Raw genomic sequence first — 26,346 nt, 5'->3', positions numbered from 1 at the left:
TGTCTTGACAGAAGAGCTGTATAATGACACAAATAAGAAATGTCCCCAGTTCAGTAAATTCAGTCACTCAGTCGTGTCCGACTCTTGGCAAACCGCTGGACTGTAGCATGCGAGGCTTCCCTGTCCATCACCAACTCCCGGAGCTTACTCAAACTCTTGTCCATCAAGTCAGTGATGCCATCCAGCCATCTCATACTCTGTCGTCCCTTTCTGCTCCTGCCCTCAATCTTTCCCAGCATCGGGATCTTTTCTAGTGAGTCAGTTTTTCACATCAAGTGGCCAAAGTATTGGCGTTTCAGCTTTAGCATCAGTCCTTCCAATGAATATTCAGGACTGATTTCCTTTAGGATAGACTGGATCTCCTTGCAGTCTGAGGGACTCTCAAGAGTCTTCTCCAACACCACAATTCAAAAGCATAAATTCTTTGATGCTCAGCTTTCTTTATAGTCCAACTCTCACATTCATACATGACTACTGGAAAAAACCATAGCTTTGACTTTGTTGACCTTTGATGGCAAAGTAATGTCTCTGCTTTTTAATATGCTGTCTAGGTTGGTCACAGTTTTTCTTCCAAGGAGCAAGCATCTTTTAAGTTCATGGCTGTAATCACCATCTGCAGTGATTTGGAGCCCAAGAAAATGAAGTCTCTCACTGTTTCCATTGTTTTCCCATCTATTTGCCATGAAGTGATAGGACCAGATGCCATGATCTGTTTTCTGAATGTTGAGCTTTAAGCCAACTTTTTCACTCTGCTCTTTCACTTTCATCAAGAGGCCCTTTAGTTTTTCTTCACTGTCTGCCATAAGGGTGGTATCATCTGCTTATCTGAGGTTATTGGTATTTCTCCCAGCAGTCTTGATCCCACCTTGTGCTTCATCCAGCCTGGCATTTCTCATGATGTACTCTGCATATAAGTTAAATAAGTAGAGTGACGATATGCAGCCTTGATGTATTTCTTTCCCGATTTGGAACCAGTCTGTTGTTCCATGTCCAGTTCTAACTGTTGCTTCCTGACCTGCATACATATTTCTCAAGAGGCAGGTCAGGTGGTCTGGTATTCTCATCTCTTTCAGAATTTTCCACAGTTTGTTGTGATGCACACAGTCAAAGCCTTTGGCATAGTCAGTAAAGCAGAAATAGATGTTTTTTCTGGAATTCTCTTGCTTTTTCAGTGATCCAGTGGATGTTGGCAATTTGATCTCTGGTTCTTCTACCTTCTCTAAATCCAGCTTGAACATCTGGAAGTTCACAGTTCATGTACTGTTGAAGTCTGACTTGGAGAATTTCGAGCATTACTTTGCTATGGTGTGAGATGAGTGCAATTGTGCAGTAGTTTGAATTCTTTGGCATTGCCTTTCTTTGGGATTGGAATGAAAATTGACCTTTTCCAGTCCTGTGGCCACTGCTGAGTTTTCCAAATTTGCTGACATATTGAGTGTAGCAGTTTCACAGACTCATCTTTTAGGATGTGAAATAGCTCAACTGGCATTCCATTACCTCCACTAGCTTTGTTCATAGTGATGTTTCATAAGGCCCACTTGACTTTGCATTCTAGGATGTCTGGCTCTAGGTGAGTGATCACACCATTGTGGTTATCTGGGTCATGAAGATCTTTTTTGTAGAGTTCTTCTGTGTATTCTTACCACCTCTTCTTAATAATGAGTGTAGCAGTGTGTGCATGGGACCTTTGGAAGGAGGTCCCATTATCTTCACTACCTCCACCATAGTCTGGCCTCAGGTCAAACAGGGAGGGAACACAGCCCCACCCATCAACAGAAAATTGGATTAAAGCTTTACTGAGCATGGCCCTGCCCATAAGAACAAGAGCCAGTTTTCCCCTCAGTCCCTGCCTCCCATCAGGAAGCTTCCATAAGCCTCTTATCTTTCTCCATCAGAGGGCAGACAGAATGAAAACCACAATCACAGAAAACTAACCAATCCCATCACATGGACCACAGCCTTGTCTAACTCAATGAAACTAGAAGCCATGCCATGTAGGGCCACCCAAGATGGACAGGTCATGGTGGAGAGTTCTGACAAAACGACGTCCACTGGAGAAGGAAATGGCAAACCACTTCAGTATTCTTGCCTTGAGATCCCCATGAACAGTATGAAAAGACAAAAAGATAGGACACTGAAAGATGAATTCTCCAGGTCAGTAGGTGCCCTTATATGCTACTGGAGATCAGTGGAGAAATAACTCCAGAAAGAATGAAGAGATGGAGCCAAAGCAAAAACAACACCCAGTTGTGGATGTGACTGGTGATGGAAGTAAAGTCTGATGCTTGTAAAGAGCAATATTGCATAGGAACCTGGAATGTTATGTCCATGAATCAAGGTAAATTGGAAGTGGTCAAACAGGAGAAGGCAAGAGTGAACATCGACATTTTAGGAATCAGTGAACTAAAATGGATTGGAATGGGTGAATTTGACTCAGATGATCAAGAAATGTCCCCATCTGGTGGTAGAAGCACTGAACTTCAGACAGACCCCGAGAGCTCGAGAATGAAAACAAGAAATGCTTTGAGACATTATGTTCCATGTGATGGAAATGCTCTCATTTCAGTGATAACAAGCACTCTTAAAATGACAAAATTTTTCTAGGCTAAAAGTATAGTTATTAGAAGAGTAAATACATGTAGCACAAGGGTGCTAGGTGCCTTAGGAAGTAGATAAAGAAGTTAGCATAAATGATCTGGCCAGACGCCCATGACTCATTTTAGTTAGCAGTTTTTTATTTGTTATGCAAAATACCGAAGCCTAAAATATTGCACCTCTTTTCCTAGATGTGTTGGTGTGGAGCAATGATCGTGTTATTCGCTGGATACAAGCAATTGGACTTCGAGAATATGCAAATAATATTCTTGAAAGCGGTGTGCACGGCTCCCTTATAGCCCTGGATGAGAACTTTGACTACAGCAGCTTAGCTTTGTTGCTACAGATTCCAACACAGAACACCCAGGCAAGCCCCTCCGTGCTGTAGTTGTGTCCTAGCTGATATAAGTGAAAGTGAATGTCACTCCGTTATGTCCAACTTTTTGCGACCCCATGGACTGTCCTGTCCATGGAGTTCTCCAGGCCAGAATACTGGAGTGGGTAGCCGTTCCCTTCTCCAGGGAATCTTCCCAACCCAGGGATCGAACCCAAGTCTCCCTCATTGCAGGCGGATTCTTTACCAGATGAGCCACCACGGAAGCTGTATATAAGGACAAAGTAAACTTTTAGGGAAAAAAAAAAATAGTTGGCTCTGTATTCATGATTCTGAAGGGAGTTAGCTCAACCTTTGAAATATGTCACTGGGGCTTTAATTTTAAGCTACTGGATTTCTAGCCAAAACAAAATCATAAAATGAAGCAGCACGGGATTTAGAAGTTATGTGGTCCACCCTCCCACCTGAATGCCAGATTCCCCCACGCAATGGCCCTGACAGATGGCCTTTAGTCTCTGCCTCTCTGTGGGCCAGTCATTTCTATTCACATGTCTGAATTATTTAGACAAGCGGCTTTGCTTTTTGCCATTGATTCCCAAGTCTGGGTAATTACTTGAATGACAGGAGCTCCTTAAAAATTTAAAAGAAAATCTGCAATCTACATCACAGGCCTAAGAAATCAGATATCAAGAGAGAGGGCACAGAAATCCTAATTATCTAGTCTCCCCAAATGATGATCCTTGGTCAGATTTGAGAACTATCTGCGTAGATTTGATAAAAATACGGCAGTCTGACTTTACTTTCCAGTTCATTTTTGTGCATTTCAAAGTTTACATCAAGGATTCAATTAGAAAAAGTAATAAGTGAGGTCAAATCCCTTTACCTCAGATGTTTGTGTGAGGCTATATGTCTGCTGTCCACAGACTAAAGAAAATCGCCCTTCCTTGTGCTTAGTTAAAATTTACAATGGCTTATACACGGAGGACCGAAAAAATAAGACCCTTGTAAATAAAACAGGGAATTAGGATGTTTTCTGAGGTAAATATAATCGCTATGATTTTTCCAATAAAATGTGCCTTCAGTGATGGTAACTGTAATTGGATGTCAACAGGCAAGGCAGATTCTTGAAAGGGAATACAATAACCTCCTGGCTCTGGGAACCGAACGGCGCCTGGATGAAGTAAGTCCTTGTCTGTCACTCAAAAGGGGCCTTAGTGCAAGCAAGATGGCTTTCAAGGACCACTGCTCAAGTTAACCAGATGCTTGTATAGACGGAGTCTAGAATTTCCTCCACTTAGATATTTGTTATTCATTTGATTTGGAAAAGAACTTTATGGATTCATAAGTATTATCATATCAGCAGTTAGATATAGTAAGAAATAATTCAGAATCAGCCATTTTTCATGGGTTGTAACAGCAAAATACTGTTGAGCAACATTTTTTAAATTATAAGTAATGGTAACACACGTCCTGATAAATTCAGCTTTTTAATAAGGAACATGCTTATTTCTAAACACCAGTTTATCTTCACAGGAAATTTTAGGATATTTAAAGAAACAGAAAAGTTGCTTTCAATAAATGGGAAGCTTTATTTTAGATATCGTTATTGTGTTTTCCTTAAAAACATGAGTAACATTTTAACAGTCATAGGAGTTGATAACTATATTGAGTATGAGAATCTCTATGCATAGTATATGCATGTTTAAATGATTTGAAAATAGTAAACAGGTAAGTAGCCTCCTGAGATGAAGGAATACAGGGGACTTTATCACACTCTGCACTGATGAACTGTGGATTTTAATAGTCCTTTTGAGGTTTTCAAGGATCTTTCTGGAAGAAATGGGGAGGAAAATCTGAGTATGAGGTGGAAAATACAGAGATGCATAATTATGTGTTGCAAAATGCAGGTGTTTCTTGGCTGCAAAGAAAAGCTGATTACAATAGCTTTGTGAGTGAACCCAGCAATTCTTAAAAATGGCACAGTAATACCACATTCAAATGGGCAGGGAACATGATCTTGGTTTTATAAAACTCAAGCTTTGTGAGGAGATTAGAGGTTTGAGGTTAGAGGTTAGACGAAGTTCTACAGTCTGAACCTCAGCTAGCTTCCTAAAATTCTTACTCTTGTCCAGTTAGGATAATATTTATTATGTTTAAAAGCCAGTTGATATTTAACTGACTTTAATTTTATAATTTGTTGGATAATATTTTCAATCCTTATTCTTTTTAAAAAAAATGTATTTAAAAAAAATGTATTTAAGTATAGCTAATCTACAATGTTGTGGTTTCTGGTATACAACAAAGTGATTCGGTTCTACATCAATTCTTTTCATAATATTTTTCCATTATGGTTTATTATAGGATATTGTATATAGTTTCCTGTGCTATATAGTAGGACCATGCTGTTTATATATTGTGTACAAAATAGGTTGTATCTGCTTTTAATCTTTATTCTTAATTGTTGAAACAAAAAGAGTGTACATAAACCCATACACAGTTTAAAATACAATTATCCTTACGTAAAAGTTAGAAAAGGAATTTTAATAAAAATTGTTAGAGATCTGTTATATTGTTAGAGTCTAAAACACAGACTGACGTGAAGTAGATGTCTAGGCCGAGGTACACGTCTATGTGGGTTCTAGTGTTGCTTCTTGAAAATAATGGACAAGCTGAAAAGCCTAAATGGAACATGACTATCTGCCCTTAAAATATGCTGCCTCTTTTTCTTAAGAGCAGCACATGACTTTATCATTCAAAACCTCTAGTCTCTTATTTTAGTGTTCTGTTTGTTACTATGCTTGATTTTGGTTTTATTCTTTGAATGTGAACAAAAATGTCTAAACAACTTAGCTAGAGCCAGAACAGACTTGTTTCTGAGAGAAGCTAATTATTCATATCCCACTGAAATAATCTCATGGGCGTCTATAGACGCCAGTGAGAGCACATTCTCAGTTGAGATTAGAGAGCGTATCTTTTAATATCCTCGCATGGAAACCTTTTCCTGTGATGTTGTTGCTTATCGTTCTCATTAACTTTCTGTTACATGTTTCTAAGCACACGGTTTTAAGCACCTGGACTAGTTTACTTGTTTTCATTACATCAAATTATAACTCTGTACTGGCAGAGTGAGGACAAGAATTTCAGGCGTGGGTCAACTTGGAGAAGGCAGTTTCCTCCCCGTGAAGTACATGGAATCAGCATGATGCCCGGGTCCTCAGAAACACTGCCGGCTGGATTCAGGTTAACTACAACGTCTGGGCAGTCGAGGAAAATGACAACGGATGGTACAGTAGTTTTGCATTTCTGCTTATAAAGTAAAACGCTTGTTTAGCAAAAGCTATCATTCTCTGATCTTGCACAGCTTTCTGAAATTGACTCTTAAGTTGGTTTGCTTTGCTTGAAGTTTGCTTTGCTTTCATCAGACTATTCTCTTTTGTAAATTGCTAATGCATGAACTCACAGCACTTTATTCACATTTAAAAAATAATTTAAAATTAAATCCTAAAAAGGACAATTTTGGCTAATGTCCACATCTAGGAAGAAAAACATCTGCATGATTTGTGTTTCTTTACTCTTCTATTCACCAAGTAAATAATTTGTTTAGAGTTTGGATTTGGACTAACTGTCCTTAATAAATGGAAATTAACTCCACGGTTGCCCTACATGCTTGAATATTGCAAAGTTTTATATTTCATCTTAAAAACTTGGACTCATCAGATATTTTCATCTCTGACCAAGGCAGAAGGCCTTAAATAAACAAGCACAACCATGAGAAGAGAATTAAACAAACACAAAACCGACAGTAATTTCCCAATTAGTATTTCCTTCTGTGGACATTAGACTTGTGTTATATATTTCACAAAGGAAAACAGCCAATCTGGAGGAGAGAGACAACCCTGAAATTATAGTCACAAAGTTTTGTCTGTTTGGTAGGCACTGAACCAAAAAGTCCCACTCTCTTTTATTGAGAAAACCACCTATAAATCATTATTTCTTTTCAAGGTGATAGTTATCATGGCCCTTAAAGTTAGTTCTAGTATAAGCCATGAGTTTTGATCTACATTTCTTCTAACGTGTTACTATTATGGAATACAATATCAAAGTTCATGAGGAAGTTAATATGATTAAAATGAGTGTAGAAGCTTTTCAATATGGGAGGGGAAGAAAATCCATCATACTGCATTCTCCAAGAGCAATCTTTGCTTCAAAAACAGGAGTACCCAAGGGAACCGTTCCTATGAACAGACTTCATCTTAGGAGGAATACACAACTTGAAAGCTCAGATGAATCACACTGGAATACATTTTCATTAGTAGCTTGGTCTCAAGAAAAGGAACATGAGTGGCTTCTGTCTGAGAGAAAGAAGATCTATTAATATGTCCAGATCCCTTTATGCAGGGAAAGTAAACCTTTCTCATCTGAAATTTTGTACTTCATCACCTGAGTCCCTCTAAAGCCCTTTTCTCCATTTGCAGTTGCTTCATCAAGACTGCAGAGGTTAGACAACTCCACTGTTCGCACATACTCATGTTGACAAGCCACTCAAAGGAGGCAGCACTGACTTGCTGTGAGTAGTTTTCGTTGGCTGACAAAAACAAACTGCCAAAAAAAAAAAAAAAAAAGGAATCTACATAGACTAGAAATATACACGATGCTCTCTTTGGTAGGGCCTAGCAGTACAGAAGTGAAGTAATAACCCCTTTGAATTTCTAGAGAGTACAAAGGCCTCTTCATAATGTAACTCTTAATCTAGGATTTTCTGTCCCTCTCTGTCTGCTATGGTTTAAGACCTCTCTATTGGAGGCCTGTCACTATCTTATTTCACATCGATGCGTTGCTACCACCCTGGCTTCTACTTTTTAGGAGCATTTTATATTGATGCACATAGCATTTGATTGATGAGAGTTTGGCATTTACAGAATAAGACACTATTAAGTGAGTATTTTATATAGGGGAAGCTGAAATAGGCAAACAGTATTCTAGTAGGTATCCAGAGTCAAAATAGTAGCAGAGACAGGCAAATGACATGGAGGTGATTTCATATTAAAAAACAAAAATATAACTGAGAAAATCGAATTTCTGGTATGTTGTTTTTCATCAAAATGATTTATATTTGTTGAAATATATAGGAATTTTAAGTATATCAGATGTACAACATAGGAACAAAGTGAAATAACTTTATAACAATGGTGGACAGAATAGAAAACCGTGCTGTATAATCATTAAGATATAAGGTATTTGTACTTGGAGAAATACTAGTTGATGGAACCTACTTCCAAAGTTTCATTAAAGAACAGTCCTAGTAAAACTGAGTTTTCCTAGAATATAAATGTCAAGGACATTTTTTAATCTACAACTCTACTAAAATAGTCTACCATGGACATGGATCAATATTTTGGGAAAATATTTTTTAGGGCAATATTTAGAAACAAATGTGTGCACAGGAATGGGGAGAGGAACAGCTCATCTTGTGCTGTTTATTCATTGCCTTGAACTAAAAGCTCCACACAGTTTACTGATGGTCTTTGGGGCCTAGTAGAGGAGCTGGTACGCTGCCTTATTTGGGTCACTATTTGAAGCTGCTGATGATAAAACAAAAGCTTTCAGATAAGAGATTTAATTTCAGAATGTAAAACCCTAACATTAAAAATTTCATTACAGTATACAATTAATAATTTGGCTAAATGAGGTTTTCCAAAATACCATTTATAATAGTTTCTACACATAATAATTTACAAGGAACTGAATACATCACAAATTTACAAATGACTATTTAATATACTGAGTACTGCTTGCTTCTTAGCTCTTAACTGATGGGTAGAACTACTCTTTAACTATTTGCAATCCGTATTTTGTGCATGGCATTCTAGTCCTTATTTCCTAGCTTTTACCATTAAATGGGATAAACATATATATTTCCAGTAAATTAATCCGGAACAACCACTTTCTATTTTGAGGAACTGTCAGCACTTTTGTCATTATGTAATTCAGAAGATATTGGGTTGGCCAAAAAGTTCATCCTGCTTTTTCCGTAAGATCTTGTGTAAGTGTATGTACATCTGCATGCACTCAGTCACATCCGACTTTGTGGTCCCATAGACTGTAACCTTCCAGGCTCCTCTGTCCCTGGAATTTTCCAGGCAAGGATACTGGAGCAGGCTGTCGTTTTCCCCTACTCCAGGGGAATTTTCGTGACCCAGGGATCAGGTCTACATCTCTTCTGTCTTCTGCATTGGCAGGAGTGTTCCTTACCACTAGCGCCACCTAGGAAGCCCCCATAAAACCTTATGGATGGAAAAGCCTAAATGAACTTTTTGGCCAATCCAATGTTAATATTTTTCTTGTGCTGGGATAGTAATTGTGATCTTTTCCTTATTATGACTGGAAAGAATCTGTGATGACACATCACTGACCCAGATTCTTTATGTCACTGATTACCACTATGTTCTTGTCACTATTAAACAACAGTGTCTTTTGAAGACCATATAGAAGTTAGACTAGAGATCTCTTCCATGGAATAGGTCAGCTCAGTGTATTAATGAGCAAGCCGTACATTTTTCAAAAAGGACTGCTGACATTTTCTCTGAATATCTTTGTCTTAACTGCCATACTTTCCATGAAGTTGAGCACATCTTATTTTTGAAGCTTGCCTGCACAAAATTAGGAGCAAATATTAATTACATACAGCTTATTGGTTAGCCCCAAGATAACCCCCTACTCATTATCTCTTAGGACAAAAGTGGGCAAGATGCATGGAAGTGCACCAGGAATAGCAGAGGGAGCTTTTCCAGTCTGGGATCTTTCAGTAAACTAATGTCCATTACACATTTTAGATGCCGTCTTTTCAGTCTACTCTGCCTAAAAGTGCACTACCGTCTACGAAGACAGCAGTGAAAACCTTTGTGAAGACTGAATTCTAAGGAAATAATCACAAGTAATGGTTCATTCACTGAAATGTGATTTTGGGGGGAGTCAGATATTAAGTTTGATTAGTTTACTACAACTGTAAGAAAATGCTTAAGTCATTTGAATAATAAGCATCATCCACATCATAAATTCTGTACAACAGATGCTTTTATGAAATGGAGCCACTTGTTTTTTCATGTTTTATTGTAATATACTAGGCCTTTATGTATTACTGTGTATGTATTTCTTTTTAAATGTGTAAGTCTTATGTAAATGGATATAAATATGATTTTTTAAAAAATAAAATATATGGTTCATGGAGTCTTGAGTGCAAACATTTGACAATTCCAAGTACTGTTTGTATTTTACCATTCCACCATTTTTACAGTTTTTGAATTGTAACAGTCAAATCGGTATGTTTCCTGGAAGCACGCTTCATGCTTCCACATGGTTCTCCTTCAAGTCTGTCAATCCTTAAAGCTGAAAACCTGCCTCTGATCATGTAAAAAAGAATGATTTAACCTGGAACTGGAGCCAAAAATAGACCTTTAAAGGCAATCAGGGATGTCCTATATCTTTAGAAATAGCACTGTGATGGCTCGATCTCCTTTTCAATACAAAACAAAGCCAAACTGTTTACAAGAATCAAAGCAATTATTTAAAAAAAATTTATAAAGAAAAAACATTATCTTCTCTTGTTACCTGTGGACCAAGGAACAAAAACCTTCTTTACTAAGAACCACATGTTCATCCAAATATCCTGAACCGCCAGCCAGAAGCACTGTTCAGTGACTGTCAACCACTGCAGAGTCTGAGGTCATCTCCACTGGAAAAAACAAAATCCCCAGAAACCCTTCCTTTTTGTCAATGTAACAGGGCATTAGCCAGACTCATGTCTAATGTTATAAGCTTTTAGCCCAGAAGGCCTTGTTGGGACTTCCCTGAAGTCAGTCTTATCAGAGGAAATAACTGAAAGACAGAATGATTAACATATATAGTGTATAAAAGTATAGAAGAGTAATCTCTTCCCTGTGGCTTTATTTGGTGGTGTTAACTGTTGTTTATTCTTTGTTTATATGGGAAATTTCAAAGTAAAATCTATTTAATAATATCATTTATCTAACTGCTGATTTTCTGCTGCTTGATCTTATTAAGAGCAAGACCTGTCATTAGTAATTCTTTTTTTTTGTATTTAATTTGCTATGTTTGCACGTACATTACATTTGTTTGGATGTCGATTTTTGTTTAACAGACTCAGTCAAAAGGTAATGGTAACAGAAAACCTCTCCATTGTCAATAAAAAAAGTACTTCCAGTTCTCTGTTTAAGCTTTGTTTTCTAGTCACATATAAAGACTTACTCAAACTATAATGAAAATCATTCTTTTCAGTGATTCTCAATCTAATATTTATCTACAAAAGTGAGGCTGCCACAAGAGGGTGCACTAAACTGGCTCATGAAAGTGATTTTAAATTTTCTAAAAATGCTGCTTGATTAGAAACAACGGGAAAGAGTTCATCTGAATATGGGGATCTTGACTTATAGAAATGAAATATAACATAGAAATTATGGTATCATAATAACAAACTAGATTTGTATCTACTGTTATGCATGACTTAATTGTGTAATAGTTTTTCCCCTTTAGAGATCACCTAGCAAGACATATTAATCGTTCAGAATAGACTGTAATATACAGAGATACAAGAGATCCAGTTACTTACCTCAAAACCCATAAAAAAAAACCCCATAAAATATTCTTCAGTGTATAAGATCATTTGTGTCAGATTCTAAAACCCAATTAATTGATTAAGCTTAGAACCTTGGTTTTCTTGCTTTTAACCACCATCATCATGAATTTTTATGTTTTTAATAATCAGAACTTTTACAAGTATAATTCCTATAAATAAAACTGCTTCTTAAATGTAAAACAGCTCTCATTTATATATACTTAGTACATTTTAAAAAGCAAACTAGCTTCATTAATTGGCAAACACTTTTCTATAGATTTTTAAATATTTACATTTTAATTTTTCTAATACCTTATAGTAAAAAAAATTCTATGAAATGACAAAAGAAGATCGTACAGAATTTATTTCAGCAAATTACATTTTTTAGTAACATTAGTGTTATTTTTAAAGACACGTTTAATTCAAAGTATTTTAAATACTATCAAGTGAAAGTACCTTATAGTCAGTATTAAGATAGAAAATTCCTTTTTTTCCTTCAATATTTAAGCAATCTGATGACTTGACTGTATCTTTCTTGCCCCACATTCAGTCTTGTGAGAATAACAGTACTTTCTCTGACCCTGCGAAGGAGATCAATTTCCTCAACCAGATACAAGAAAACATTACTTGCCCGGTCTTGTGCAATGTTTTCCAATCCCACTCAATGGGAAAATAACTCAAGCCTGCTTGCTGAAGTGTCTTCTCCAGGAAAAATGTGCAAGAGGATCAAAGACAATCTTTACACAATTCTTGGATCTGCCTGAGCTTATACCTCACAAATGAACTAATAGAGAACGTGCCATTTCAAATTAACTGAATTTTATATGAAAAACAAGGCAATACATCTTAATGCTAAGACATTAAAAAGTGTATTATTTGTTAAGATTACAGTTGTGACAATAGATAAAACGTACCGAAGAGAAGAGACAGTTTAAGGAACCTAACAGCTTCAAATTATAAATTGAATATCTATCTAATCAGTTTAATTCGGGCTTCTAAAATAAAGGGAACAATTAGATGAATATATTTTTTCAGGGGTAACAATCAAAAAGTCAATTTTAGCAAATGACAATTTACTTTGAGAAGCCATTTGTTTTATAGTGTATGATCCAAAAACTCATAACATTTTCAGAATGTCTTCATACAATTTGTAAGCAATTTTTATGGAACAAACAAGTAAATAAGCTCACCTATTGTCTCTCATATATATTTCTTCATATGTTACCAGACTTTTATGTTAGGACAATTGCTCTTAAAATAACGTTACTGATGGACTGAAAGATTGAGGAATACTTTGAAAACTGTCAAAGACCCAATAGGTATGGCTTTTCTTTTTTTTTTTTTTAGTTTGAATGTATTCTTTAACAACTGATAACCATGTAGAACCCTAAGTAAACCAAATATTTAATTATCTGTATATACTCTGGTTAATTGGCACAAAGACTCATTTCTAGTTATTTTTTAATGCTCAATAATTTTACAAAAGTTTAAATAGAAAGATGTGCTTTGGATGTGACAACTTTTTTTCAGTGAGTTATTTTAAAATTAGAGATTTCACATAAAATCTGGAATTTTGGTTTCTCTTAAAACTCCTCCTGGTCTTTAGCATATGTACAATGTAAAAAATTTTACATTTCTTCCTTAAGAGCTTTCCTTGACAGTTTACCCATTTCTACATCATTTCCTTTTTTCCAAAAGAAGTTGAGATCATTACAAAGCATATAGTCAACTCTGAGCCTGAAAGGGTAAGAGGGGCTGCAGAGAGGCCTCATCTGCATGACTAAGAAGAGATTGGATTGGATTAACCGACCTCTCTGCTGTCTACCAGGCCTGTGACCGCCCTTGACTAAGGACACAGGGCTGAAGAGAGCTGCACCTTTGTACCCAGCGTTCCCTCAGAATGTGTGAGGAGACAAATTCTCCTACCTAGAAAATCCTGTCTCAATGATTATCTGGAACTTCCCATTTCACCCATTTAAAATAACCAAGCCTGTGGGCATCTCAAGAATATTCAAAGATACTCAGAACTTCTATAAGAAAATAATAACTGTTTTCTGACTTCAACTTGAGGTTTAGGTCTTGGATCAAAGCTGCAGAGTCCTAATTTCAGCAAGAGGCTCGATATTAGTGTCATTTTTTTGGTAGGGGGTGGGGGTTACAATTTATAAAAATCACACATTGGGTATATTTTTCTTAAATGGAAGTTCTGGAAAATCTATATAATGAGTGTGGTCCAGGCAACTGCTGACAGTGCTCACTGGGCTCAAACAGAAGGCACAGGTCTTATCAGTCTTCAAGTACATTTTTTTAGACTAAGCCCCACAATTTACATTTCAGTTTGCATGTTATTTCTATTTCAATATTTATTTCTGGGAAGTAACTCTAAAAACTTACTCCATTTAGAAAAGTGACTCAAAAAAGAAGAAAAAAAGTCATGAAGCCTGCTTCAGCATGTCTTCTATGTGCCCAAAAATTCCAGGATCTTCAATTGTAGGAGACACCTAGAAAGATTAGAGTCCGATGAAAGTGCTTTCATGAACCCCTTCCACTCTCTATACAATTAAGCAGTTCAATGCAACTTTGTATTCCCTATTATCATATACACATGGAAAGGTTCAAAAACAGCAGACTTGAACCTAATATTTTAAAATGGCTTCCCTGGTGGCTTAGACAGTAAAGAATCTGCCTGCAAAGCAGGAGACCTGGGCTCGATCCCTGGGTCAGGAAGATCCCCTGAAGAAGGGAATGGCAAACCACTCCCTGGAGTGGGATTCTTCCCTGGAGAATCCCATGGACATAAGAGCCTGGTGGGCTACAGTCCATGCAGTGGCAAAGAGTCGACATGACTGAGCGATTCACATTTTAATAGTAAAATAAACGGTTCAGTTAGAAAACTGTCAGTCCTAGATGCACTGTGCCTAGTCGTTCAGTCATGTCGGTTGTCAGTCCTAAATGGTACTTTCTTTATCAGTCTTTCAATGAGCCTCCATAGAAAGAATTTTTTTTTGCTTTGCCCATACAACCACTCTTTATTGTTGTATCACTTTTTGCAAAATTTTTATGATTAAAAATATGTGTATCTATGCATATATAATGTGCAAAATTAAAAGAATGCATATGTTTGAATCAGCTTAAATACCCTAAAATAATTTTCACTCAAAGCAGGAAAGATAATGAGCATATATATCAAGTTAGAACTGTTAAAATATCTATAACCAGTCTCAAGTGTTTGCTTTCTCACCAACAGTTACTATTGACTGCAATGAAGCAAAATTTATCCTTAATTTAATAAGACTGAGTTTCCACAAGTTTGTTTGAAATTAACTGACATATTCACTAATATTTTATTAAATAATAAAAATATTTTAAATATTTTTGCTTAAAAAATAAAAAATTTTTCAATTAAAAAAAAATTTCACATACTGGTTCTTACAATCAAAGAATATGATCTTAACGTGTTTCCTCCAAAACCTCATTCCTACAGACAGAATGGCTATGCAATCTCCTCCTTAACTTTACTATTTTTTAGGAATATAATTCATGATTGAGAACCATTTAAAGAGTTTTGTTGACACCAAAGAAATGGGGGAAAACATTTCAGAACAAAGCACTAAACATCCTTGATAATTTACCTTATATGGCTTGCCATTGACAAGGGCAGAGAGAGCTGAGCGGGGAATTTTGCCAGATCTGGTTTTGGGTAACTGGTTGACAAACACCGCTTTCCGGAAAGCAGCCACAGGACCAATGCTCTGTCTAACGTGTTTCACAATTTCTTCTAAAACTTGTTCCTCTGTTGTATTTATATCTAGGGAGAAAGTTCAGATGGTAAGCTCTGAATTAACCTTAATCATTCAGGGCCCAGTCAGTGAGGACAAAGACAACTTACCTTTTTTCAACACACAGAGGGCTAATGGGATATGACCTTTCAAAGAATCTTCCTTCCCAACAACAGCACAGTCGGCCACAATGCCAAGGGAAAGGATAGACTGTAATTTAAAAAAGCATTCATTTAGATATCTATACACATATATATGCAGTATATATAATTTCAATTGGGGAAAAAAGTAAGTGACAGGGAACTTAAAAACCCAGAGCTGTCTCTGTGAAAATGACTATCAATTCACTATTCATATCTTTATGACTGAGGTGAATGGTTAAGATGCCCATGTAGTCACTCACTAAAGACTGGCAGTAATTAAGACAAATTGCTTTAGCTTACCTGGAAAGTAAGGGAATGATTTCTTCATCTCAGTTTATTAATGAAGTCAGGGAAACTATACAATGGATACCACTTGGGAACAAATTGCAATGGGCCTTGGAAAACAGGTGGCCTTATGGTGATTTGACTTTAGGGCTGGCTATCAGAAGAACCCCAAATCATGAATAAACAGTGACTTTATTTCTCTTCTTGAGTGCCCACCTATCCAGAGAGGATTTTCCAAGAAGTGGAGAGAGAAGTTGGACAGAAAGGAAAGCCCTGACATCAGATAATCACCATTGTTGAGCACCCATTTTCATATTGTTCACCCTAAGCTCTAGAAAATGGGCTTCCTTGGTGGCTCAGACTGTAAAGACTCTGCCTGCAATGCGGGAGACCTGGGAGCAAAACTTTGGGTTGCAAAGATCCCCTGGAGGAGGGTATGGCAACCTACTCCAGTATTCTTGCCTGAAGAATCCCCATGGACAGAGGAGCCTGGTGGGCTACAGTCCATGGGGTTGCAAAGAGTTGGACTCAACTGAGTGACAAAACACAGCACAAACTCTAAATGCCGTAAAGAGTAAAGCAATTTCTATCTGGAATCATGAGAACCCACAGAATAGAGTAACCACATGAAATACAGGCGCTTAGGATTAAAAAACAAAAAAAATTCTGCTGTGATGGGACCTTTAAAAATGAATGTTCAAAAATTTCTTTTCCATGAGATTAATATACATTTCTTACGACTTCTCTCCTGTGGGAAGCTACTGGTGCCCATCGAAGGCTGAGTTTTCAAGGAAGGTTTTCCCACACTCACTACATCTATAGGGCTTCTCTCCTAGATGAGTTGTGTGATATACATTTCAGTGACTCCAAACCCTCAATAGCTGGAGAAAACAGTAAGCAAACTTGTAACCAAGGGTTGGTGTGGCAGTTCCCATTCTTTTTTCAGCAAACATTTACGAATACCTCCTAACCTCTAACCCCCTATATTGCAGTAGGCTTGGTGGTGAGCAAAAATAGGCTGGGTACTGTCTTAATACTACTTGCAGTTTAGAAAGGAAGGCTTCCCAGGTGGCGCTAGTGGTAAAGAACCCCTCATGCCAATGCAGAAGAAGGAGGAGAACTGGGTTCAATCCCTGGGTCAGGAAGATCCCCCGAGAAGGGAATGGCAACCCAGTCCAGGATTCTTGCATGGGAAATCCCGGGACAGAGGCGCCTGGGGGCTACAGCCCATGGGATCACAAAGAGCTGGACAAGACCAAGCAACTGAGCAGGCAGGGTGATTAGACCAAGAGGATGGCGGGGCTAAAGCCCAAGGGAAGCACTGGGCATGTACCATTCAAATATAAAGGAGATGAGTGTGGCTGGAAGTTCAGTTCAGTTCAGTCACCTAGTCATGTCCGACTCTTTGCGACCCCATGAACTGCAGCACGCCAGGCATCCCTGTCCATCACCAACTCTGGAGTTTACTCAGATTCAAGTCCACTGAGTCGGTGATGCCATCCAACCATCTCATCCTCTGTCAACCCCTTCTCCTCCCACCTTCAATCTTTCCCAGCATCAGGGTCTTTTCAAATGAGTCATCTCTTCACATCAGGTGGCCAAAGTAATGGAGTTTCAGCTTTAGCATCAGTCTTTCAATCAGTATTCAGGACTGATCTCCTTTAGGATGGACTGGTTGGATATCCTTGCTGTCCAAGGGATTCTCAAGAGTCTTCTCCAACACCACAGTTCAAAAGCATCAATTCTTCGGTGCTCAGGTTTCTTTATAGTCCAACTCTCACATCCATACATGACCACTGGAAAAACCAAGGCTTTGACTAGATGGACCTCTGTTGGCAAAGTAATATCTCTGCTTTTTAACGTGCTGTCTAGGTTGGTCACAGTTTTTCTTCCAAGGAGCAAGCATCTTTTAATTTCATGGCTGCAGTCACCATCTGCAGTGATTTTGGAGCTCAAAAAAATAAAGTCTGACACTGTTTCCATTGTTTCCCTACCTATTTGCCATGAAGTGATGGGACTGGATGCCATGATCTTAGTTTTCTGAATGTTGAGCTTTAAGCCAACTTTTTCACTCTCCTCTTTCACTTTCATCAAGAAGCTCTTTAGTTCCTCTTCACTTTCTGCCATAACGGTGGTGTCATCTGCATATCTGAGGTTATTGATATTTCTCCCGGCAATCTTGATTCCAGCTCGTGCTTCTTCCGGACCAGCGTTTCTCATGATGTACTCTGCATATAACTTAAATAAGCAGGGTGACAATATACAGCCTTGACGTACTCCTTTCCCAATTTGGAACCAGTCTGTTGTTCCATGTCCAGTTCTAACTGTTGCTTCCTGACCTGCATACAGGTTTCTCAAGAGGTGGGTCAGGTGGTCTGGTATTCCCATCTCTTTCAGAATTTTCCACAGTTTGTTGTGATGCACACAGTCAAAGCCTTTGGCATAGTCAGTAAAGCAGAAGTAGATGTTTTTCTGGAACTCTCTTGCTTTTTCGATGACCCGGTGGAGGTCAGCAGTTTGTTCTCTGGAAAGCCTAGAGCAAAAGTGAGGATGGTGGGAGAGGAAACGCAGCTACAGAGGCAGGAAAAGGGCTGTGCCTGGGAAGGATTTTCTTATTTTAGTAGTATTGTCTGTGTTCATTCACCTCTGACTCTTTGCAACCCCTGGCACTGTAGCCCTCCAGGTTCCTCTGTCCATGGGGTTGCCCAGGCATGGGTTGTCATGCCCTCCTCCAGGGGATCTTCCTGTTCTAGGGATCAAACCCCTGTCCCCAGAGTCTCCTGCATTTCAGGCAGGTTCTTTCCTGAGCCAGTGGGGTTTCCCTTTAGTAGCTTTGGAAGGTGGTAAAGCACTTTCAGGAGGTAAGGAGGCTATGCAAGATCAGAATGGATTTTTAAAAGACTTTGGTTTTTTTCAGAATAGTTTTAGATTCATAGCAAAACTGAGCAGAAAGTCTGGAGTTCCCATGTATCTCCTTTCCCATTTACACACAACCTCCTCGTCAGCAAAATCCCTCACCAGAGCAGTGCAGTCATTACAGTGGGGGAGCCAACACCAACACCACTATCACCCTACTCCAGAGCTGACATCGGGCTTGGTGTACACTTCGTGGGTTTTATGCCACATAGCCATGATTACAGTATCCTACTGAGTACATTCACTGCCCTAAAAATCCCATGTTCCGCCTCTTCATCCCTCACTTCTCTATAACTCCTGGCAACCACTGATCTTTTTTACTGTCTCTAAAGTTCTTATCCAGAACATTAATATATTTGGAACCGTACAATACGTAGCCTTTACCGATTGGCTTCTTTCACCTCAGTGTGGATTCTGAAAAACACAGACTTACTTTGGTCTCATCGTGAAAAATAAACAAAGGGTGTTGAATGGGGCGTCATAGTTTACACAGGGCAGACCCCAGAGAGGCTGTAAGAGTAGGCTGAGGTCATAGGAGGGGGTATAAAAAGATCCAGGGTTTTTTTAGAGGTAAAATGGACAAAATTTGATGATAAATGGGATATGAAGCAAGAAGTCAGAGGGGTTAAAGACGATTCTGTGGCTTTGGCTTGAACAGCTGGTGTCATTTTCTAAGCCAGAAAATGCTAGTGGAGGGCTAAGCTTGGGAGGAAAAATCATGTGTTAAGTCTTGGAAATATTACATTTGAAGTACTTTTAAAGATATCCAAGTTGAGGCAGTTGGGTCTGAAGCGAGTCTTTACCTTAAAATGTGTATCTGAATGCAATTAATGATCATGAAAGCTATGGACATGGATGAGATTATTTGGGGACAAAGCAGGGAGAAAAAAGGGCAAAAGCCTAAAAGAACTCTGATATCTAATGACCGTATGAAGAAGGAAAGGCTGACAAACTCAACTAAAAAGTTACATTCAGAGAGGGAAGAGAAGAATCAACAAAATTTGACATGCCACTAAAACATCCCTAACTTTCCACAGAAAAAAGTTAAAAATTAGTCCAATTAGTCCGAAAATGAGCTTTCTCTTCTCCAAACTCCTAGAAGCCTTGATGAACTGCTAGAATGTTTGATACAAGCCCAGTGGACTGTTACACACTGCCCCTAATTAAGCATGCAAGTCAGCATTTCCCATATCCTATCACTAGCATCAATTGTGAGATAATTCAGTGGTGAGGCTTGCCATCCATATAGTTTTTAACTCCTACAGTGCTCTGGATAGTATGAGTTAAATAAATGATTTTTACACTACTGTTTTATTAACTTCATTGCTGAGGTAAATGTGTCCACACCCTCTCCTTCAGTTGGTACCGACTCAAAAGCTTCTGCAAAACACACTATGCAGATGATAAAATACCACCTTCTCTTACTGCTTCAGCATGAACTCTGAAAATGTTTCCAACAGCTTTCCCATTTGTTAAGGTCTTATTTAGTTTTCAGTCCATATGTTAAGAGTAGAGACACATTTTACTGTGAGAGTTTTGTTTGGGCAGTTCATATTGACAGTCGCCGATCATGGAAGACAATACCCTCTCGATAGCACGGAGGACTTGCTAGGTCCAATTTAAGACTTTCATTCCAATTTAAGACTTCCTTCGTGGATAGAGAAAAATAATTTAACCTAGCTAGCCAGAGTTTTAATTGTCAAAAACTCATTTACTGAAGTGTTCACTGGTGCTTCTATACCTGAGTTTTTAAAGTTTTAGTTTAAATCACTGTTTAAAAAATCATACATCCAGATATTTTGTCACCTATCCAGTATGACTATGATTCTAACTGAATTGAACAACAAAAACTAATGTGCTATTATTTCACCTTGTTATTTTAATTTACATCCTCAGTTACAGTGTTTTTAGAATAGGATGGGAAAATGCTGACTGGTTTTTCTATAAGGGCTGAGAGTATTTTAAAATCAGAAGTAATATATAACACAATTGTAGTATCAAAGTGTCCCGTTTTTGCAGACTGAGGACAAAGTCTTAAAAATCTGTGACAAACATGTCGTTTCCCAGAATTCTACATCATCGGTAAATAAAGTTCATTATAGTGGATAAAACATTATATTAATCTATCAGTGCTAAAAAGATGCCATACAGGCAGGAGGCAGCTTTCTATGTTGGCTCCACAAACAGTATTTGCATGCCAAATAATGATTTCAACAACTGACTCGTTAAAAAGAAAAGCATCAAAATATGTCTTGGCAACTTTTAAGAGACAGAAGCCAACCAAATGTCCTACAGAGGGGGAGAAATCAAAAGCCACATTCATATATTCCCTCCATATAAAATCCATGAAGCATCTGTAGTGATCTGGCACTCAAGTACCCAAAATGTGATACAACGTAAAAGGTGATTGTTTCGCCCAAAGTGAGCACATAAATGCTATGGTAACAAATGGTCTTTCTTTGTTTCTGGGGTACTGCCATTTTTGTGTAAATTTTAATGAATTTTAGGGTTTTAGTTGGCTAAATTACACAGGTTTCTCAATTATGCTTTAGATAATTTTAGAAAAATTAGTTTAAATCAAGCACCCTGGTAAGAGGCAAGGAGCCACTCTGCAGTGGAAGATTGTCTCTGCAGTAGGAAAAGGAGGAATATTGTTTTCTTTGCTCTGATACTGGAGTGATCTAGAAAACTGTCAGCTTCCACATCTTCATCAATATTCACATCAGTGCCTAGAAAAATATTCAGCAATTTCACAACTATTTAAATCAATATTCCTTTAATATTGGGTGGAAATGAAATTGCATGGCATCTTTGTTGAATGCATCCTTTATAGAAATGTATCCAATCTTGATGAAATCATTCCTAAAATAGCGAACAAAATAGCTAACTTGGAAAAACAAACAGTGACAGTTTGGTCAGAACAAAGGGCAAATTTTATGTGAACACTCCCCTAGGCTTTGAAAGTGAGTGTTAGTCGCTGGGTCATGTCCAACTCTGCAATTCCATGGACTGTAGCCCTCCAGGCTCCTCTCCCCATGGGATTCTCCAGGCAAGAATACTGGAGTGGGTAGTCATTCCCTTCTCCAGGGGATCCTCTGGACCCAAGGATCAAACCTGGGTCTCCTGAATGGCAGGCAGATTCGTTACCGTCTGAAGCAACTAGGGAAGCTCTAGGCTTTAAATACAGTATTTTAATATCAGATTTCCAAGTGCCCAAGGATACTCCTAGTATTGTTTAACAAACTAAAACTTAAGTTACAAGCAAAAGAATGAAATCAGGGAGCCCAATTTGCTCCCTGCAGATGTCTTTGCATGAAAAGATCTGCTCTCAAAAGTAAAAGAGAGCTAAGCAGAAGGACCACACTGACTCCTAGTAATTTGGGCTCACAAGACCTGAACTAGGAGATTCAGAACACAACTTTTTTAAGAATACCCTGAACTTCCACCAGAAGTCCCTACTGTCCAGCTAGATGCTAGGCTTTCAAAGATCAACTGTTCAAAACAGATTTGCTTATTACTTAATATCTATAGAAGGCATGCATTGAGATCTGCAAGAATAACGTCCTCTTAAATTTCTAAAAGCCATCCTAGAATTCTCTTTTCTTATGGTGGGGCTTCCCTGGTGGCTCAGTGGTAAAGAATGTGCCTGTAATACAGGAGACGCAGGTCCGATCCCTGTGTCAGGATGATCCCCTGGAGGAAATCCCACTCCAGTATTCCTGTCTGGGAAATCCCATGGACCAAGGAGCCTGGCAGACTTAACAGTGCATGGAGTCACAGGAGAGTAGGATATGACTTAGCGACTAAACAACAATGTTGAGAAGAGAAAGACACATATTAATAGTTCCCTGATGTATTTTTGATATAGTCATTTTAGTAGAATTTCTCTTTGATGTAGTCTTAAATAAGGTAATAAACTGTCAAATGGTACCATGGGAAATTAAAAAAGCTCAGATATTTTCACTGTATATAAAAACAATAGTATTTTTATTTCTACAAGTAATACTCCCAACAGATTAGGACACTCAAGTCCTATTTCAAAAAATTAGAGTAGAATCCAGTATTAATTGCTGAGAATCCTGAAAAAGCATTTAAGGATAAAATTTGGGGCACTGTAGTAAAAGCTGGTGATGTCATCAATATAAACATCTCGTATACATATTATCAATTTGTTAAGCAATTTTCCTAGGGGCCAGGAAAAAGCCAGTAAAAATATTGGCTCACAACCCTCTAATATATTCTAATATGGAGAAGACAAACTTGATATGAATTAAGCTATTATTAATAATTTCCTTATTAGACATAAATATGCAGTAAAGAGAATTATTTCATTCATATGAAGGGAGACATTCATCCCAAGAAGGCTTAACCCTGAGAGCTGACCTGTTGTGAGCTATAAGTACTCCTAAGACCCACTGCAAAATTATTAGATGCCATGGGTCCTGTCCTTTTTTTTTCAATTTTGCTATTTTTAACTGCCTATCTTCTGCTTGCCTTACTCTGCTGTTACATACAGTGAGAAGCGTGTCAGTAGAAACATATTAAAGCACAATATATATTGGAATAAATTGGCATTTTTCATTCTAAAAATAAAAGAGAACTAAGAATTTCGACTGACAAGAGTTATGCATATGTAAGCTCTGTATTTTGATCAGCTGAGTCTGGCAGAAATGCAGGTGAATACTGGAGGTAATCTGTGAGTAAGAAATTAAAAGTTCATGCACCTGGAACCACCTTTTGTCAACACGCCAAAATACATGAAGTGTAAATTTCAATTTCAGGTTATCACAAAATTCACAGTTGGTTAAAAACAAGACAATATTATAATAGCAGGTAAAAGTCACATGTTCCAAAATATGTTATAAAATTATTTCCTTTTACTCAAATAATATCACACTGACTGTCACTAAGGGGAAAGAAGGCCTACATGACAAGTAGTGGTAAGTCATTAAGTCTGAGCTGAAGTATAACCTTTAGAGAAAGTGATCATCTTTTAAGTAGAGAAAGGAGAACTAAAGTATGTTTCTGCATACACTTCCACTACTTGCAATGGAATACTCTGGGCCATAATTTGTGTAAGAAGACTCCATCGGAACTTGAGAGGCAACCCGGTGGTTGAGTCCCCTGTTTTCTGCCTGCTCAGAAGCTTTTGGGTTTTGTTGTGGTTATGGTTTGTTGGTTTTGCCTCCTACTGCTTGGGTTCTACAGCAGTCCAAAATATGGATAATTGCAGACAGAAAAAGCCCTAGAAATGCTTGCAGGGTCTACCCAGAGGTATAGGAAAAGGAGCAAAGCAGCTGGGGACAGAATCATTTGGTTTTATCCTCCCTACTCCAACCCCGATGGCCACCAGCCAAGAAGTGGTGCCCCTCTTCCTTCCTGTAGAGATGTAGTGACCTTGGAGATGCTTCACACCTCTCACCACAAATCCGTGGCCTCTCCCGTCTCCATCATCAGTATGCAGCAGATCCTGGGGCTGGAACCCCAGGCGCTCCCCTATCCTACACCAGGAGAGCCTGGGAAGATCCGGTATCAGTTGCCCTCCCCACTAGTGAACATCCAGTCCCTGAGAGTGGGTCCCTATTGATCCCTTTGTCCTATTGTAGGCAAGTGCTAGCAAAGAGATGAATTCCTTCCTCCCCTCAGGGACACTCTACAGGACTGAACCCTGGGAGGGCTGCCAGGAGGCTGAAGCCCTGACTTTATACTGAGTAGAACAGTAAGAGCCCTGAGAACCAAAAGGAGAAGGTCGCAGAGAGAAAGGAGCTAAAAAAGGGATACTTTAAATCCGAGTATGATGTCTTGAGCCTACTCCCAAAATTGTGCATGCATGAATCCCACCAGAATCAGCACAACAAAAATTCTGAGCATGTGAGTTTCAGATTGGCCTCTGGGAGAAAGACACAGTGAGATGGACCAGAATAGCACTGTAAAGGCTTTGAAAACAAGACTGACCCTGGAACCACAATCCACAGAAAGTAAGGACATGTGGTCTGATCTGAACTGGGCTGACCATCTGCTAAAAGAAACAATCACAAGAACATAAATCCAGATGACTTTAAAAGGATCCAGAATATCATAATGTAAAATTACGGGACATAAAAAGAATTCGGAAAACCTAAACACCCCAGGAAAGGAGTATTTCAAGGCTGTATACTGTCAGTTTGAGTAAACTCCGGGAGTTGGTGATGGACAAGGAGGCCTGGCGTGCTGCGATTCATGGGGTCGCAAAGAGTCGGACACGACTGAGCGACTGAACTAAACTGAACTGAACTGATACTGTCACCCTGCTTATTTAACTTCTATGCAGAGTACATCATGAAAAACAATGGGCTGAATGAAGCACAAGCTAGAATCAAGATTGCCGAGAGAAATATCAATAACCTCAGAAATGCAGATGACACCACCCTTATGGCACAAAATGAAGAAGAACTAAAGAGCCTCTTGACTAAAGTGAAAGAGGAGAGTGAAAAAGTTGGCTTAAAGCTCAACATTCAGAAAACTAAGATCATGGCATCTGGTCCCATCACTTCATGACAAATAGATGGGAAAACAGTGGAAACAATGACAGAGTTTATATTTTTGGGCTCCAAAATCACTGCAGATGATGACTGCAGCCATGAACTTAAAAGATTCTTGCTCCTTGGAAGAAAAGCTATGACCAACCTAGACGGCATATTAAAAAGCAGAGACATTACTTTCACAGCAAAGGTCCATATAGTCAGAGCTATGGATCTTCCAGTAGTCATGTCACATGATGGATGTGAGAGTTGGATTGTAAAAAAAGGCTGAGTGCCAAAGAAATGATACTTTTGAACTGTGTTGTCAGAGAAGATTGTTGAGAGTCCCTTGGACTGCAAGGAGATCCAACCAGTCCATCCTAAAGGAAATCAGTCCTGAATATACATTGGAAGGACAGATTCTAAAGTTGAAACTCCAATACTTTGGCCACCTGATGTAAAAAACTGGCTATCTGAAAAGACCCTAATGCTGGGAAAGACTCAAGGTGGGAGGAGAAGGGGACAACAGAGGATAAGATGGTTGGACGGCATCACTGACTCAATGGACATGAGTTTAAGTAAACTCTGGGAGTTGATGATGGACAGGGTGGCCTGGCATTCTGCAGTCCATGGGGCCACAAAGACTCAGACATGACTGAGCAACTGAACTGAACTGAGCTTCTTTAAAAAAGAAAAAACACCTCTTTAAAAAAGATGCTCAACAAATGCCAAACCCAAGATGATCCAAGTATTAGAAATACCAGATAAAAATTTTAATGTAGCTATTGTATCTGTAGGGCAATGTTCCCCAACCATTATGGCACCAGCGACGGTTCATGGAAGCCAATTTTTCAATGGAACAGGGGCGGGGGGAAGGGGCGATGGTTTCAGGATGATTCAAGCACATTGCATTTGTTGTGCACTTTATTTCTATTATTATTACATCAGCTCCACCTCAGATCATCAGGCATTAGATCCTGGAGGCTGGGGACCCCTCCAGTGCAGGGAAATAAAACTTTTCTAGATTTCTCGTTGCTCCTATAAAAAACCTAGCCTTCTGAGACTCTTCAAATGCTTTGAGAATTTGATCAATAGCTGTTGGTTTAGTTAATTGCTCTGATATGACAGGATAATAAAAATTTTCTAATTTTCCTGGGCTATA

The 26,346-nt window shown here is 38.5% G+C and overlaps 2 protein-coding genes across 16 annotated transcripts in view; one reads left to right on the top strand and one right to left on the bottom strand.

The window, feature by feature from the left end:
* The window catches only part of PPFIA2 (PTPRF interacting protein alpha 2), a 484,065-nt gene extending 472,916 nt beyond the window's left edge, over positions 1-11,149 (top strand). For 13 of the 14 annotated variants that reach the window (XM_043880420.1, XM_043880449.1, XM_043880430.1 and 10 more), the window contains 5 exons: positions 2,787-2,962; positions 4,041-4,109; positions 6,054-6,213; positions 7,405-7,496; positions 9,662-11,149. In XM_043880420.1, the coding sequence (XP_043736355.1) occupies positions 2,787-2,962; positions 4,041-4,109; positions 6,054-6,213; positions 7,405-7,463 (464 nt within the window). In that variant the 3' untranslated portion in view covers positions 7,464-7,496; positions 9,662-11,149. The remainder of the gene's footprint in view (positions 1-2,786; positions 2,963-4,040; positions 4,110-6,053; positions 6,214-7,404; positions 7,497-9,661) is intronic. The other variant, XM_043880465.1, reaches the window with a different exon arrangement.
* A 758-nt stretch (positions 11,150-11,907) lies between these two features.
* ACSS3 (acyl-CoA synthetase short chain family member 3) overlaps positions 11,908-26,346 on the bottom strand; it is a 162,613-nt gene continuing 148,174 nt past the window's right edge. For both annotated transcript variants that reach the window (XM_043880529.1, XM_043880518.1), the window contains 3 exons: positions 15,451-15,550; positions 15,194-15,369; positions 11,908-14,062 (listed from right to left, as the gene is read on the bottom strand). In XM_043880529.1, the coding sequence (XP_043736464.1) occupies positions 13,994-14,062; positions 15,194-15,369; positions 15,451-15,550 (345 nt within the window). In that variant the 3' untranslated portion in view covers positions 11,908-13,993. The remainder of the gene's footprint in view (positions 14,063-15,193; positions 15,370-15,450; positions 15,551-26,346) is intronic.

The sequence above is a fragment of the Cervus elaphus genome, chromosome 3 (genome assembly GCF_910594005.1).
Source record: "Cervus elaphus chromosome 3, mCerEla1.1, whole genome shotgun sequence".
Taxonomy (NCBI): Eukaryota; Metazoa; Chordata; class Mammalia; order Artiodactyla; family Cervidae; genus Cervus; species Cervus elaphus.
Note: the sequence above shows the minus strand (reverse complement) of the source record. Positions and strands in the feature narration are given on the sequence as shown.